The sequence below is a fragment of the Ranitomeya imitator genome, chromosome 1 (genome assembly GCF_032444005.1).
Source record: "Ranitomeya imitator isolate aRanImi1 chromosome 1, aRanImi1.pri, whole genome shotgun sequence".
NCBI lineage: Eukaryota > Metazoa > Chordata > Amphibia > Anura > Dendrobatidae > Ranitomeya > Ranitomeya imitator.
Genome location: NC_091282.1, coordinates 304,272,632 through 304,289,183, shown reverse-complemented (window position 1 = coordinate 304,289,183; position 16,552 = coordinate 304,272,632). Strand labels below are relative to the sequence as shown.

General features: G+C 48.9%; 1 protein-coding gene across 2 annotated transcripts in view; it reads left to right on the top strand.

Moving 5' to 3' along the window:
* LOC138670407 (serotransferrin-1-like) overlaps positions 1-16,552 on the top strand; it is a 192,632-nt gene that overhangs the window by 171,396 nt on the left and 4,684 nt on the right. For both annotated transcript variants that reach the window (XM_069757714.1, XM_069757703.1), the window contains 2 exons: positions 1,070-1,220; positions 12,340-12,422. In XM_069757714.1, the coding sequence (XP_069613815.1) occupies positions 1,070-1,220; positions 12,340-12,422 (234 nt within the window). The remainder of the gene's footprint in view (positions 1-1,069; positions 1,221-12,339; positions 12,423-16,552) is intronic.

Below are 16,552 nucleotides of genomic sequence, written 5' to 3'. Positions count from 1 at the left end.
GCTTTGAACTGTAGCAGCGTCTTAGACGCCAGTATAGTTGAATGAGTCAGCGCTGGCGGGGGGGCAGTCAGCGCTGGCAGGAGGTGACTGGCTGGGGGCCCCAGGCAGCTGCCTGTTCTGCCTTCTGCTAACGCCGGCCCTGAGGAATGGTACCGCGTTTGCAGATCATTAATAAATCAATGTAATGTGGCATAAAATGCAGTTATAACCAAGTTTTGAATGCATTTGAAACATAGCAGATCACAGGGCAGTCACCCACAAAATGGTGACTCTTCATTCTGCCTCCGGTATACTAGCAGGGCTGCCATTAGGAGTTTTGGGTCCCATACTGGCAAAATTTTCTAAGCCCCCTTGAGACTCCACCCAGGTTCCACCCCAGCCCCACCTCCACCCCTCAATCTGTCCACAGTCCCATCACTCTCTCTTGGAAAAACTCCAATTCTCACCAATCACACATTAACAGTTCCCATCAGCAGATCACACATATAGCCTGCAGCTTTTGTTTTGGCAAAAAGATTTGTTTAATCTGCCATGATGACAAGGTAGACTATTTTAGCCGGGCCCTATTAGACATTTGTTAAAATATGCAATACAATTTAGGTATATTTTTATTTATTATTCATTTTTTTAAATAACCAATAATACCACATACAGGGGTCAAATACCACCACACCATGACCAGACACCATATTATCACCACATAGTGACCTATAATACCATCTACAAGGAACAAATACGCAGCAGATAGGATGATGTGACATCACACATCCCATCCCATCCAGTAATAATGCATTACGCTGCACCTTTACCTGCCTCAGATAACACAATGCAGAGTAGGAATGACGCGGTGGACACTTTGGGCTGTGAACTGTCACCATATACCAGCTGTATATGATGAAACAGCAGGCGTTGTTGGAATAAGGGATTTTGCTGTGCCTAAATGTCAAACATGGTAATTGTTCCTGTCATTTTAAAACAGTAAAAATTAGCTTTAATTATGTACTTGAAAGTTTTTTTTTTTTTCTTCAAATCAGTGTTTTAATTTGTTTGATTTTTTGTCTGTCTATAGCTTATGAAAAATTTTTCTGGAAGGGGTGCATGCCTGGAGGAGGACACGGTCTATGCAAGGTGTGTGTGGGATGGGAGGAAGGCGGTCGCGTCTATGGAAGATGTGCAGCCAATCACGATGAACGTTATTATGGCAATATGGGGGCCCTAAGGTGAGTCTTAATATAGAGAAGTCATTTTAGGTACATACAGTACATTATAAGAACCAAATAATTTCTGCACCTCTGTACTTTAGTTTTATTTTCTTAAAGAAGCACTCTTCTTCTCATCAAAGTCTTTATCCTCTTAATTTATTGCAGTCATCCTATTATATAGCACTGTATATTAACAATTGCTCATTTTGCCTTTCTACCCAGTAAATACTTCTTCTGTTCACAGTGGTGCCAAACAAATTCCATAAAGCTTCATAAAATGCTTCCCCCCAAGAGAAAGAGACCATGCAGTGTAAAATAGGGAAGTCACTAGGATCCATTAGCAGCACGAACCCCTGGATTTCTTTATACCAAGATGTTTTAAAGGGTTTTCTATATGATGATGTTGATAAAACATTGTGGACATTAAAGGAGTATTCCCATCTTCAAGATCCTATATCAATATGTAGTCGGTGTAATAATAATTATATGGCGCCAACATATTCTGTCTTTGGAATGTGGGAGGAAACCGGAGAGCCCGGCGGAAACCCACGCAAACATGGGAAGAACATACAAACTCCTTGCAAATGTTGTCCTTGGTGGGATTTGAACCCAGGACTCCATCGCTGGAGTGCTAACCACTGAGCCACCAACAACATTGACAAATACCTCCAATTAGAAATGTAGTATAGTATAGTTTTCCTGATAACCCCATGTGCAGGACATTGAAGTAGCTTAGTTATCCATGACTACGACCAGGGCGAACTCCAGGTTTTCATACAGTATTATGGGCAACATATATTGTTCCATACAGTATAATGGGCCCCATATATTGCTCCATACAGTATTATGGGCACCACATAGTGCTCCGTGAAGAATAATGAACACCATATATTGCTCCATACAGAATGAGCCCTATATATTGCTCCATACAGAATAATGGACCCCATATATTGCTCCATACAGCATTATGGGCGACACATAGTGCTCCATACAGAATAATAAGCCCCACAAAATGCTCCATACAGTATAATGAGCCACATATAATGCTCCACACAGTATAAGCAGCCCATATAATGCTCCATACAGTATAGTGAGCTACATATTTTGCTCCATACAGTATTATGGGCACCATACTTTGCGCCATACAGAATAATGAGCCCAAATATTGCTCCATACAAAATAATGGACCCCATATAATGCTCCATACAGTATAATGGCACAAATATTGCTTCCTACAGAATAATGAGCCCCATATATTGCCCCATACTGTATAATGGGCCCCCTATAACGCTTCATAAAGAATAATGAGCTTCATATATTGTTCCATACATAATGGGCTCCATATAATACTCCAGTATATGATGGACCCCATATATTGCTCCATATATAATGGGCCCTATATGATGCTCCATATATAATGAATCCCATATGATGCTCCATATATAAGGAGCCCCATAAAATGTTTCATATATAATGGGTCTCATATGATGCGCCATATATAATGGGCCCCTTAAGATGCTCCATATATAATGGGCCCCATATGATGCTACATGATGAGGCTCATATAATGCTTCCTATATAATGGGCCCCATAAATGATGTTCCAGTGTATGATGGGCCCACATAATGCTCCAATGTTTGATGGCCCCATATAATGCTCCAGTTTATGATAAACCCATATATGATGTTCCAGGGCAGGGGTGGACAATTAATTTTCCAGAGGGGCCACATGAGAGACCGTGACCATTGTGGAGTGCCGAACCAATAGGCTGAAATTAATTCTGCTCAATATTAATGTCAATATATTATAATTATTATTGATAATTTTATTAATATTAATTGTATAACTTAATATTTAGCAGAATTAAGAATGCTGATATCCCCCTATATTTCGTTTGAACCCAAGCATTGCCCCTTCTGTATATCGTATGAGCCCCCCAACAGCCCCTTATATGCGGTATGAGCACCACACAGCCTCCCCCATATGTGGCATGAACCCCACACAGTCTCCCCCCATATGTGGCATGAGCACCACAGAGCAGCATGAGCCACACACAGCCTCCCTATATACACTGTATGAGCCTGTAAGACTCATGCTGGTGTGGTAGATGGAGGCAGGTATATCTCGCCCAGGTGTTTGTCCTATGTGAATTAGGCCACTCAGTATCTTCAGGGTGCTAATGGGTTAATGATTGCAGGAATAAAAGATGACCAGCTGGGTGTTTCCAGTGTCTGCCTGGGGCACACAGATTGCCTGCCTGTGTGGGACAAACGTGAGTGAAGAGCTCTGCTCAAGAATTGTGTGATGTTAGCTGGGTGGGAGAAGCCCCCCCAGTTGTTGAGATAGCAACGTATTTGTTTAGTTAGTGCCGGACAGGCTAGGGTTTATTTTTATGTTTTGTTTTTTTGTGTTGCTTTCACGTTAATAAATCTGACCTGAGGTCAGCCTGCTCAGAAACCTGCTGTACGCCTCAGATTCAATACACAAACCACGTGTCCTTTGACCCCAGCAAAGGCGATCCCAGAGTGTTTTGTCACATTGTGGTGGAGAATGCGGGCATACCGTGGCACAGGCGACAGCATGGAAGACGTGGTGAAAGCCTTAGTACAGTCCACTGCCGTACAACAGCAGGCCACTGCCGCACAGCACGAAGCTAATCGCTTGATGGCCGCACAGCTGAAGGAGTTACTGGACATGACGGTTGCAGACCGCCAACTTCTCCAACAGGTGGCGCAGCGCCCGGTGAGCATGCCTGACGCTGACCCGGAAGCAGAGTCCAGAAGGATCCATGTGAGTCGATACTGGCAAAAGCTGACTGCAGAAGATGACGTCGAGGCATACCTGACAACGTTTGAGCGGACGGCATTGAGAGAGAAGTGGCCGAAGGCACGATGGGCCGATTTGATTGCCCCGTTTCTCTCCAGCGAGGCCCAAAAAGCTTACCATGATTTGGACCCGGAGGTCGCTCAGGACTTTGAGAAGCTGAAAGCTGAGATCCTGGCCCGGCTGGGTGTGACGTTGGCTGTCCGTGCACAGAGGGTACATCAGTGGACATACCAGCAAGATAAACCGGCGCGGTCTCAGATGTTCGACCTGATCTACTTGACAAAGAAATGGCTGCAACCCGAGGTACTGACAATACCCGAAATAATCCAGCGGGTTGTCCTGGACAAGTACCTGAGAGTACTACCCCCAGCGCTGAAAAGGTGGGTAAGCCAAGGAAATCCCACGACAGCGGATCAACTTGTGGAGTTGGTCGAGCGTTATTCCGTGGCAGAAGGACTTCCCGACGACACCGCCAACCCCCGGTCTGTGCCTCCTCCTCGTGGAACCGGTAAGACTGTTCCAGGGACCACGGGTGAAGGAAAATCGCCTAAAACTGTGGGGGAGGAGTCCGGGACTGCTCGCACTCCGAGACCAAGAGTATTGGACGGTGGTCTCAGTAGGGGACCTGTTAGGTGTTTCCGCTGCCATGAGAAGGGTCATGTTTCTGCGAACTGTCCTGTTACCGCTGAACCCATGCAGTGCGACGTTATAGACTCTAGAAAACGCATGTCTTTGGTTACACAGCTAGCGAGTGTGAATGCGGGTCAAAATGATACAGTGAAACACCTGTGTGAATTATCTGTTGATGGGAAAAATGTTGTGGCATTACTAGACTCTGGAAGTGTGGTGACTCTGGTGAAAGCTAGTCTGGTGGCACATCCGTCTGGTCCGTCTGACAAGTTTTCTGTGATGTGTGTGCATGGTGACACCCGCTCGTACTTAACAGCGGTCATATGGATTTCTACTCCCTATGGGTCAGTGCAGCACAAAGTGGGACTCGTTCCCGCATTGTTACAGGATGTAATCCTGGGCAGGGATTTTCCCTATTTCTGGCAGTTGTGGGAGAATCAGTTGCTCCTTCACGGTAGCTGTACCCGTGAATCTTCTCCCATGCCATCTGGAGGTCCCGAGTCCCTAGAGGAGACCCCACAGGAAGATGTTGCTGGGGAGGTTAGTGAATCTAACCTTCAGTACCCCTTCTCCGTCATGGCGGGGGAAACAGAGGAAACTGAGGAACCTCAGCGAGAGGCGGAGGCAGACAGCCATCCGGCACCCTGCCTGCCAGATTTGGGAGTCCAGGTGGATGACTTCCACAGCGAGCAAATGAAAGATCCTACCCTGACTCCGGCTAGGAAAAATGTAAAAATGATAAATGGGGTACCCGTAGAACCTGACACTAGGCTAGCGTACCCGTATATGGTTCTTGAAAATGATTTGCTCTACCAGGTAGAAAAAAAAGGGGAAGACACAGTGCAACGGTTAGTGGTACCCAAACCTTATCGGCAGAAGGTACTGGATTTGGCCCACGGACATATAATGGGGGGACATCTGGGGGTACAGAAAACCACAGAAAGGATATTGCATTGTTTTGTGTGGCCTGGAATACATTGTGATGTGCGTAACTATTGTGAGTCCTGTCCAGAGTGCCAAATCGCGGCCCCTAAATCTCAGTTCCGTAGCCCTTTGGTACCCCTTCCTATCATCGGGGTCCCTTTTGAGAGAATTGGGATGGATTTGGTTGGGCCCCTTCCCCGATCCGCACGTGGGCACCAACATATCCTCGTCATCGTGGACTATGCCACTCGTTACCCGGAAGCCGTCCCTTTGCGTAACACAGCTACCAAGACGATCGCCAAGGAATTGGTACAAGTGTTTAGTCGGGTGGGAATTCCAAAACAGATACTCACCGACCAGGGGACTCCCTTTATGTCGAGGGTAATGAAGGAGCTCTGCAGGCTCTTACAAAAAGACCCGTTGCGTACGTCTGTCTATCACCCTCAAACAGATGGCCTGGTTGAGCGCTTCAACAAAACCTTAAAACAGATGCTCCGGAAGGCGATAGACAAAGATGGGAAGAACTGGGATTACTTGTTACCCTATTTACTGTTTGCCATTAGGGAAGTTCCCCAGTCTTCCACAGGGTTTTCGCCTTTCGAACTGTTGTACGCCCGTCGTCCCCGGGGACTGCTGGACGTCGCAAAAGAAACCTGGGAAGGTCAAGTCACTCCCTTTAAAACGGTGATCGACCATGTAACACAAATGCAGGGTCGTATTGCCGCTGTCATGCCCATTGTTAGGGACCATATGTTACAGGCCCAGGGAGCCCAGAGGCAAAGTTATGATAGAGGCGCTAAGGTCCGTACATTTGCACCCGGCGATAGGGTGTTGGTCCTAATCCCTACGGTGGATAGTAAATTCCTGGCGAAATGGCAGGGCCCATTTGAGGTCCGAGAAAGAGTTGGTGAAGTGAACTATAAAGTGTACCAGCCGGGTAAGAGAAAACCGGAACAGATTAATCATGTGAATCTGATAAAATCCTGGAAAGACCGCTCTGCCCTAACGGCGGATCTGCCCCGTCCGGTTTGTTCACCTACTGTACCAGAGGTGCAGGTTGCTGAGACTCTCTCAGAACGACAAAAATCTGAGGTTAAGCAATTTGATGCGTACCCTATGCCCCGGGTCGATGAGTTGATCGACCGGCTTGGTAAAGCCCGATACATTACGACCCTGCATTTAACAAAGGGGTACTGGCAGATTCCTCTGGCCGAGGCGGCCAGAGAGAAGACGGCATTTGCTACACCGGAAGATCTGTTCCAGTATGTCTATATGCCGTTTGGACTTCACGGAGCTCCCGCAACGTTCCAGAGATTGATGGATCGAGTCTTGAGGCCTCACAGACAGTACGCTTCTGCCTACCTGGATGACATCGTAATTTACAGCATGGACTGGGAAACTCATCTCCAGAAGGTACAAGCGGTGATTGATGACCTGCGAGATGCAGGTTTAACGGCAAACCCCAAGAAATGCCACATCGGGCTTGAAGAAGCCCGATACTTGGGCTACGTGATTGGCCGAGGAGTGGTTAAACCCCAGATCCACAAAATACAGGCAATTCAGGGCTGGCCACAACCAGTGAACAAGAAACAAGTGCAGGCTTTCCTGGGGATTGCCGGTTATTATCGCCGGTTCATACCCAATTTTGCAGCCATGGCTACTCCCTTGACGGATCTTACCAAGGGGAAGGGTTCCGTCATGGTAAAATGGACCTCAGCTGCTGAAGAGGCCTTCCACAGCCTGAAACGGGCTTTGTGCTCTCAGCCCGTACTAGTGACTCCAGATTTCAGCAGCGAGTTTGTGGTACAAACTGATGCCTCTGATACTGGTGTCGGAGCTGTACTTTCCCAGGTGAGGGACGGAGTCGAACACCCGGTACTCTATCTCAGTCGGAAACTGAATGTACATGAGCAGAGGTATGCGGTGGTTGAAAACGAGTGCCTAGCCATTAAATGGGCTCTCGACTCCCTCAAGTATTACCTGGCTGGTAGGAAGTTTAGGCTGGTCACAGACCATGCCCCTCTCAAGTGGATGCACCTCCACAAGGACCGTAATAGTCGGGTAACCCGGTGGTTCCTTGCCCTGCAGGCTTACTCTTTTACGGTGGAGCACCGACCTGGGGTGCAGATGGGGAACGCCGATGCCCTATCCCGAGTGCACTGTTTCAAAAGTGTTCTTGCTCGACCGGAGTGGTCTGAGCAAGGGGGGGGATATGTAAGACTCATGCTGGTGTGGTAGATGGAGGCAGGTATATCTCGCCCAGGTGTTTGTCCTATGTGAATTAGGCCACTCAGTATCTTCAGGGTGCTAATGGGTTAATGATTGCAGGAATAATAGATGACCAGCTGGGTGTTTCCAGTGTCTGCCTGGGGCACACAGATTGCCTGCCTGTGTGGGACAAACGTGAGTGAAGAGCTCTGCTCAAGAATTGTGTGATGTTAGCTGGGTGGGAGAAGCCCCCCCAGTTGTTGAGATAGCAACGTATTTGTTTAGTTAGTGCCGGACAGGCTAGGGTTTATTTTTATGTTTTGTTTTTTGTGTTGCTTTCACATTAATAAATCTGACCTGAGGTCAGCCTGCTCAGAAACCTGCTGTACGCCTCAGATTCAATGCACAAACCATGTGTCCTTTGACCCCAGCAAAGGCGATCCCAGAGTGTTTTGTCACAGAGCCCCACACGGCCTCCCTATATACACTGCATGAGCCCCACACAGCCTCCCTACATACAGCATGAGCCCCACACGGCCTCTCCATATACTGCATGAGCCCCACAGAGCCTCTCCATATACACCATTAGCCCACACAGTCTCCCTATACACATACCTCCCAACTTTTGAAGATGGGAAAGAGGGATAAAGTCTGCGGCGCGCAACGCGCGCCACAGCAAATTTTAGGCCACGCCTCTGACCACACCCATTCATAACTAGTCACACCCATATCCACGTCCCAACCACACCCATTTCGCACTGCTGATCACACTGTTTCATAAAGAATAATTATAAACAAAAAATATGGCCACACAGTGCTCCATACTGTATAATGGCCGCACATGATGCTCCATACTGTATAATGGCCACACATGGTGTTCCATACTGTATAATGGCCACACATGATGCTCCATACTGTATAATGACCGCACATGATGCTCCATACTTTATATTGGCCGCACATGATGCTCCACACTGTATAATGACCGCACATGATGCTCCATACTGTATAATTTCCGCACATGATGCTCCATACTATATAATGACCGCACATGTATATTGGGCGCACATGATACTTCGTACCGTATAATGGCCACACATAGCCACTCCTACACACGCAGCTGCGCTCCGTACACTTTGCACACACGGCTCCACTCCATACACCTCATACACACACACACGGCTCCGCTCCATACCCTTTGTACACATTCGGCTCCGCTCCATACACCTCATACACATTCGGCTCCGCTCCATACACCTCGTACACACGCGGCTCCGCTCCATACACCTCGTACACACGTGGCTCCGCTCCATACACCTCGTACACATTCAGCTCCGCTCCATACACCTCGTACACACACAGCTCCGCTCCATACACCTCGTACACACTCAGCTCCGCTCCATACACCTCGTACACACTCAGCTCCGCTCCATACACCTCGTACACATTCAGCTCCACTCCATACACCTCGTACACATTCAGCTCCACTCCATACACCTCATACACACACGGCTCCGCTCCGTACACCTCGTACACATTCAGCTCCGCTCCATACACCTCATACACACGGCTCCACTCCATACACCTCATACACACATGGCTCCGCTCCATACACCTCATACACACACGGCTCCACTCCGTACACCTCATACACACACGGCTAACTGCACAGACTTCTCCATACCTGATACGTCGATCTGCAATTACAGTAGCAGAGGCCAGAAACAGAGGAGGCTGTGAGTGTTTCCATCCTACCCTGCTCAGCCCCACTCATTCCACGCACGATTAGTTTACTAGCCAGGCATGATTAGCTCAGCAGTCCACTGGTCTGCTGCTTATTGCGGCACCCAGGGCTGTGTTCGGCAGATAAGCCCTGGAGGTGGTGACTGACTGTGTTGTAACTTACGTACCTCAAAGAACAGAAGTGTCCCCTCTCAGTGTCTACCTCTGAAGTTCTGTACCGCACGCACACTGGAGACTCACTCAGGAACATACCGGGAAGGGGCGTGGTCTAACACAAGGGGGCGTGACACGTACCTCAAAAATGTCCCCTCTCTCTCCCTCTGAGCTGTGCCGCACACACTGGAAGAAAAACAGACTGCAGGGGAAGGGGCGTGGCTTAACACAAGGGGGCATGTCGGCTGCTTCTCCTGCTGTCTGCGGGAAGCAGAGCGTCCCGTGCTGGACAGCGGGGCAAAGCATCAAAACCGGGACAGTCCCGCACAATGAGGGACGGTTGGGAGCTATACTATATACACTGCATGAGCCCCACAGAGCCTCCCCATATACAGCATGAGCCCCACACAGCCTCCCCATATAATGCATGAGCCCCACACAGCCTCCCCATATACAGCATGAGCCCAAGACAGCTTCCCCATATACAGCATGAGCCTCACACAGCCTCCCCATATACAGCATGAGCCCCACACAGCCTCCCCATATACAGCATGAGCCCCACACAGCCTCCCTGTAAATACTGCATGAGCCCCTCAAAGCCTCCCCTATATGCAGCATGAGCCCTACACAGCCTCCCCATATAATGCATGAGCCCCACACAGCCTCCCCATGTACAGCATGAGCCCCACACAGCCTCCCCATGTACAGCATGAGCCCCACACAGCCTCCCCATATACTGCATGAGCCCCACACAGCCTTCCTATATATACTGCATGAGCCCCACACAGCCTCCCATACACTGCATGAGCCCCACACAGCCTCCCCATATACTACATGAGCCCCACTCAGCCTCTCCATATACTGCATGAGCCCCACACAGCCTCCCTATATATACAGCATGAGCCCCACACAGCCTCCCCATATACTGCATGAGCCCCACACAGCCTCCCATATACAGCATGAGCACCACATAGCCTCCCTATATACACTGCATGAGCCCCACACGGCCTCCCATATGCAGCATGAGCCCCACACAGCCTCTCTACATACAGCATGAGCCCCACACAGCCTCCCCATATGCAGCATGAACCCCATACAGCCTCCCCATATAATGCATGAGCCCACATAGCCTCCCCATATACTGCATGAGCCCCACACAGCCTCCCCATATACTGCATGAGCCCCACACAGCCTCCCTATATATACTGCATGAGCCCCACACAGCCTCCCTATATATACAGCATGAGCCCCACACAGCCTCCCCATATACTGCATGAGCCCCACACAGCCTCCCCATATACTGCATGAGCCCCACACAGCCTCCCTCTATATACTGCATGAGCCCCACACAGCCTCCCTATATATACTGCATGAGCCCCACACAGCCTCCCTATATATACAGCATGAGCCCCACACAGCCTCCCCATATACTGCATGAGCCCCACACAGCCTCCCCATATACTGCATGAGCCCCACACAGCCTCCCTATATATACTGCATGAGCCCCACATAGCCTCTCCATATACTGCATGAGCCCCACACAGCCTCATTATATATACTGCATGAGCCCCACATAGCCTCTCCATATACTGCATGAGCCCCACACAGCCTCCCTATATATACTGCATGAGCCCCACACCACAGCCTCCCCATATACTGCATGAGCCCCACAAGCCTCCCCCATATGCAGCATGAGCCACACAGCCTCCTCATATACAGCATGAGCCCAACACAGCTTCCCCATATACTGCATGAGCCCCACACAGCCTCCCCATATACTGCATGAGCCTCATACAGCCTCCCTATATACTGCATGAGCCTCACACAGCCTCCCTATATACAGCATGAGGCCCACACAGCCTCCCTATACACAGCATGAGCCCCACACAGCCTCCTTATATACAGTGCATGAGCCCCAGACAGCCTCCCTATATATACTGCATGTGGCCCAGAGAGCCTCCCCCATATACTGCATGAACCCCACACAGCCTCCCCCATATCCTGCATGAACCCCACACAGCCTCTTTATATATACTGCATGACCCCCACACAGCCTCTCCATATACTGCATGAACCCCACACAGCCTCCCCCATATACTGCATGAACCCCACACAGCCTCTTTATATATACTGCATGACCCCCACACAGCCTCCCCATATACTGCATGAGCCCCACACAGCCTCCCCCATATACTGCATGAGCCCCACACAGCCTCCCCATGTGCAGCATGAGCCCCACACAGCCTCCACATATACTGCATGAGCCCCACACAGCCTTCCCGATATGCGGCATGAGCCCCACACAGTCTCCCCCATATTCAGCATGAGCCCCACACAGCCTCCCCATATAATGCATGAGCCCCACACAGCCTCCCCATATGCAGCATGAGCCCCACACAGCTTCCCTAAATACACTGTACCCTAGAGTTCAGCTGAGTCTTCATCATTGCTTAATGCAGCAGAAACTATACTTTTACTGCCTATTTAAAGTGATTTTGACATTTTGTGCAAGTATTGCATATCAGAAACATATACTGGGAACATTTACCCCAGGGATACACACTGTACACTATCTACACATATTTTCAGCTAGTCAATATCTACATATATGATAAACTGAACATGATAGTAAATGTTCCTGTTAAATTTTTAGGTGTTTGGTTGGAGACCCAGGTGGACGCAGTTATGGGGATGTTGCATTTTTGGAGCATCAATCACTATTGGATAACATAGAACGTAAGAAACTATTATGAGTTTATCACGTAACCGTTTCCTTCTGTACAGAACAAATATCTAAAACAAGATAAATTAGCTTTCAGACCTTACCCCCAATTTTTTAAAGATTGTCGACACAACTTCTTCCAGCCACGACTCGTCTGCAGAGAATACAACAAAGACACATTTCGCTTCTCATACTCCAGCCCCATCACCATCTATTCCCAATCTGCACAAACTGAGCTGCTGCTGCCGTATGTGACCCTATTACTGCACCAGATACCCCAATACTGAGCCTCTGCTGCCGTATGTGTCCCTATTACTGCCCCTGATACCCCGAAACTGAGTCGCTGCTGCTGTGTGTCCCTATTACTGCCCCTGATACTGTGCCGCTGCTGCAATATGTGTCCCTATTACTGCACCTGATACCCCGATACTGAGCCGCTGCTGCCATATGTGTCCCTATTACTGCACCTGATACCCCGAAACTGAGTCGCTGCTGCTGTGTCCCTATTACTGCCCCTGATACCGTGATACTGTGCCGCTGCTGCAATATGTGTCCCTATTACTGCACCCGATACCCCGATACTGAACCGCTGCTGCCGTATGTGTCCCTATTACTGCACCTGATACTGTGCCGCTGCTGCAATATGTCCCTATTACTGCACCTGATACCCCGATACTGAACCGCTGCTGCCGTATGTGTCCCTATTACTGCACCTGATACTGAGCCGCTGCTGCCGTATGTGTCCCTATTACTGCACCTGATACCCCGATACTGAGCCGCTGCTGCCGTATGTGTCCCTATTACTGCACCTGATACCCCAATACTGAGCCGCTGCTGCCGTATGTGTCCCTATTACTGCACCTGATACCCCGAAACTGAGCCGCTGCTGCCGTATGTGTCCCTATTACTGCACCTGATACCCCAATACTGAGCCGCTGCTGCCGTATGTGTCCCTATTACTGCACCTGATACCCCGAAACTGAGTCGCTGCTGCCGTATGTGTCCCTATTACTGCACCTGATACCCCGATACTGAGCCGCTGCTGCCGTATGTGTCCCTATTACTGCACCTGATACCCCGATACTGAGCCGCTGCTGCCGTGTGTCCCTATTACTGCACCTGATACCCCGATACTGAGCTGCTGCTGCCGTATGTGTCCCTATTACTGCACCTGATACCCCGATACTGAGCCGCTGCTGCCGTATGTGTCCCTATTACTGCACCTGATACCCCGATACTGAGCCGCTGCTGCCGTATGTGTCCCTATTACTGCACCTGATACCCCAATACTGAGCCCCTGCTGCCGTATGTGTCTCCATTACGGCACCTGATACCCAGATACTGAGCCGCTGCTGCTGTATGTGTCCCTATTAATGCACCTGCTGTGTAAATTCTAAAGCACCCCTCTATAATATAATAATGCCGGGTGCAAGTGCCCTAGAAAACAGTGACCATATTTTGCCCCCTAGAAAGTAATATTGCCCTTTGTGCCCCTTTGATAGTCACAGTAACCCGAGATCCCCTATAACAATAAGTGCCTACTTTACATTTAATAATGTCCCGAGTCTCCCCCTGTACAGCTCCTCTATGCACAGTATGATGCCCCCTCACTGAATAGTACCACCCACACAGTATACTGATCCCTTAGTAGACTCCAAACTGATGGTTCCAACACTGTATGATGGCCCCTTCACTGTAATCCCCACACTGTATTATGGCCCCATAGATAACCTCCATATAGTATGTGCCAGATAGTTCTCAATATAGTTCAAGACAGTACCCCTATAGGCAGACCCTGTAGTATGAGGCAGTACCCCTACAGGCAGACCCTGTAGTGTAAGGCAGTACCCCTATAGGCAGACCCTGTAGAATTAAGCAGCACCCCAATAGGCAGACTCTGTAGTATAAGGCAGCACCCCCTCATAGGCAGACTCTGTAGTATAAGGCAGCACCCCCCAATAGGCAGATCCTGTAGTATAAGGCAGCAACCCCCATAGGCAGATCCTGTAGTATAAGGCAGCACCCCCATAGGCAGATCCTGTAGTGTATAAGGCAGCCCTCCCATAGGCAGACCCTGTAGTATAAGGCAGCACCCCCCATAGGCAGATCCTGTAGTATATAAGGCAGCACCCCGCCATAGGCAGATCCTGTAGTGTATAAAGCAGCACCCCCCATAGGCAGATCCTGTAGTGTATAAGGCAGCACCCATAAAAAAACCCCACAATACTCACCTCTCTTCCTCCTTGTTCCAGCGGTGCTCCCTGCTCTCGCTCTTGTCCTGACAGCGGGCGCCGGGCAGTGACGTCATCGCGCCTGTTGTCAGTGTCGGCATCTGCGACTTCAGACACTGACAGGGGAATGATGGGAGGAGGGCAGCTCCTTCCCTCATCAATGCGGTGAGCTGTATCTGCCACATGCCAATTGCCAGTACAGCTAACCATGGATGACGGGCAGGGGGCGCACTGCTGGCACTGGGCCCCCCGCCTGCTCAGAGGCCCCATGGCGGCAAAGCAGGGAGATTGATTCTCCCTGCTCTGCCGCAGAATGTAACTATCGGCGCATGCATGCAGTTACGGTAGCGTAGCTCCGGGTGGGCCCCCCTAGAGCGTGGGGCCCTGGGCGACTGCCCCCCCGGTAGCTACGCTACTGCCTACTAGAGTTCACCCTCATAATAATAATCTTTATTTTTATATAGCGTTAACATATTCCGCAGCGCTTTACAGACTTTATCATCGCTGTCCCCAATGGGGCTCACAATCTAAATTCCCTATCAGTATGTCTTTGGAATGTGGGAGGAAACCGGAGTGCCCGGAGGAAACCCACGCAAACAACACAGAGAGAACATACAAACTCTTTGCAGATGTTGTCCTTGGTGGGATTTGAACCCAGGACTCCAGCGTTGCAAGGCTGCTGTGCTAACCTCTAATATAGCTAACCAAGGCTGCTGCAAGGCTGCTGTGCTGCCCAAAAATCTGTTTCTGGAGTGGACATCTCTGTAACTCTCACTCAGGTGCTCACTCCAACTTTCCTTTTTTTAATCTCCTTGATAGCCCTCTCCTGTAGCGTTTAACACGGATGTTCAACAGAAGCAATTAGTGGCCTTTGAGGCTATGTGCACATGTTGCGGATTAGCCTTAGGAATGTCTGGTGCGAATTCTGCCTCTCCTGGCAGAAAACGCACCTGCGGATTTGTTGCGTTTTTTGTGCGGTTATGCAGCGTTTTTTGTGCGTTTTTGCGGCGGTTTTTCTAAGTTTTTTACCCCTGCTGTTTTCTATAATGGAATGGGTACAAAAACGCTGCAGATTCACCAAAAAGAAGTGACATGCTACTTCTTTTAAACCGCAGGTTTTCCGCAGCAGATTTTCCGCAAAGTGTGCAGAGCTTTTTTTTTTCTCATTGATTTACATTGTACTGTAAATCATTTGTGGATCTGCAGCGTTTCTGCACCACAAAAAACGCTGCGGATCTGCACAGAATCCGCAACGTGAGCACATACCCTCACAAGAAGACCTACAGTCATGGCCAAAAGTATTGACACCCCTGCAATTCTGTCAGATAATACTCATTTTCTTCCTGAAAATGATTGCAAACACAAATTGTTTGGTATTATCTTCATTTAATTTGTCTTAAATGAAAAAACACAAAAAGAATTGTCCTAAAGCCAAATTGGATATAACTCCACACCAAACATAAAAAAGGGGGTGGACAAAAGTATTGGCACTGTTCGAAAAATCATGTGATGCTTCTCTAATTTGTGTAATTAACAGTACCTGTAACTTACCTGTGGCACCTAACAGGTGTTGGCAATAACTACCGTAAATCACACTTGCAGCCAGTTGACATGGATTAAAGTTGACTCAACCTCTGTCCTGTGTCCTTGCATGTACCACATTGAGCATGGAGAAAAGAAAGAAAACCAAAGAACTGTCTGAGGACTTGTGAAACCAAATTGTGAGGAAGCATGAGCAATCTCACGGCTACAAGTCCATCTCCAAAGACCTGAATGTTCCTGTGTCTACCGTGCGCAGTGTCATCAAGAAGTTTAAAGCCCATGGCACTGTGGCTAACCTCCCTAGATGTGGACGGAAAACAAAAATTGACAAGAGATTTCAACGCAAGATTGTGCGGATGTTGGATAAAGAA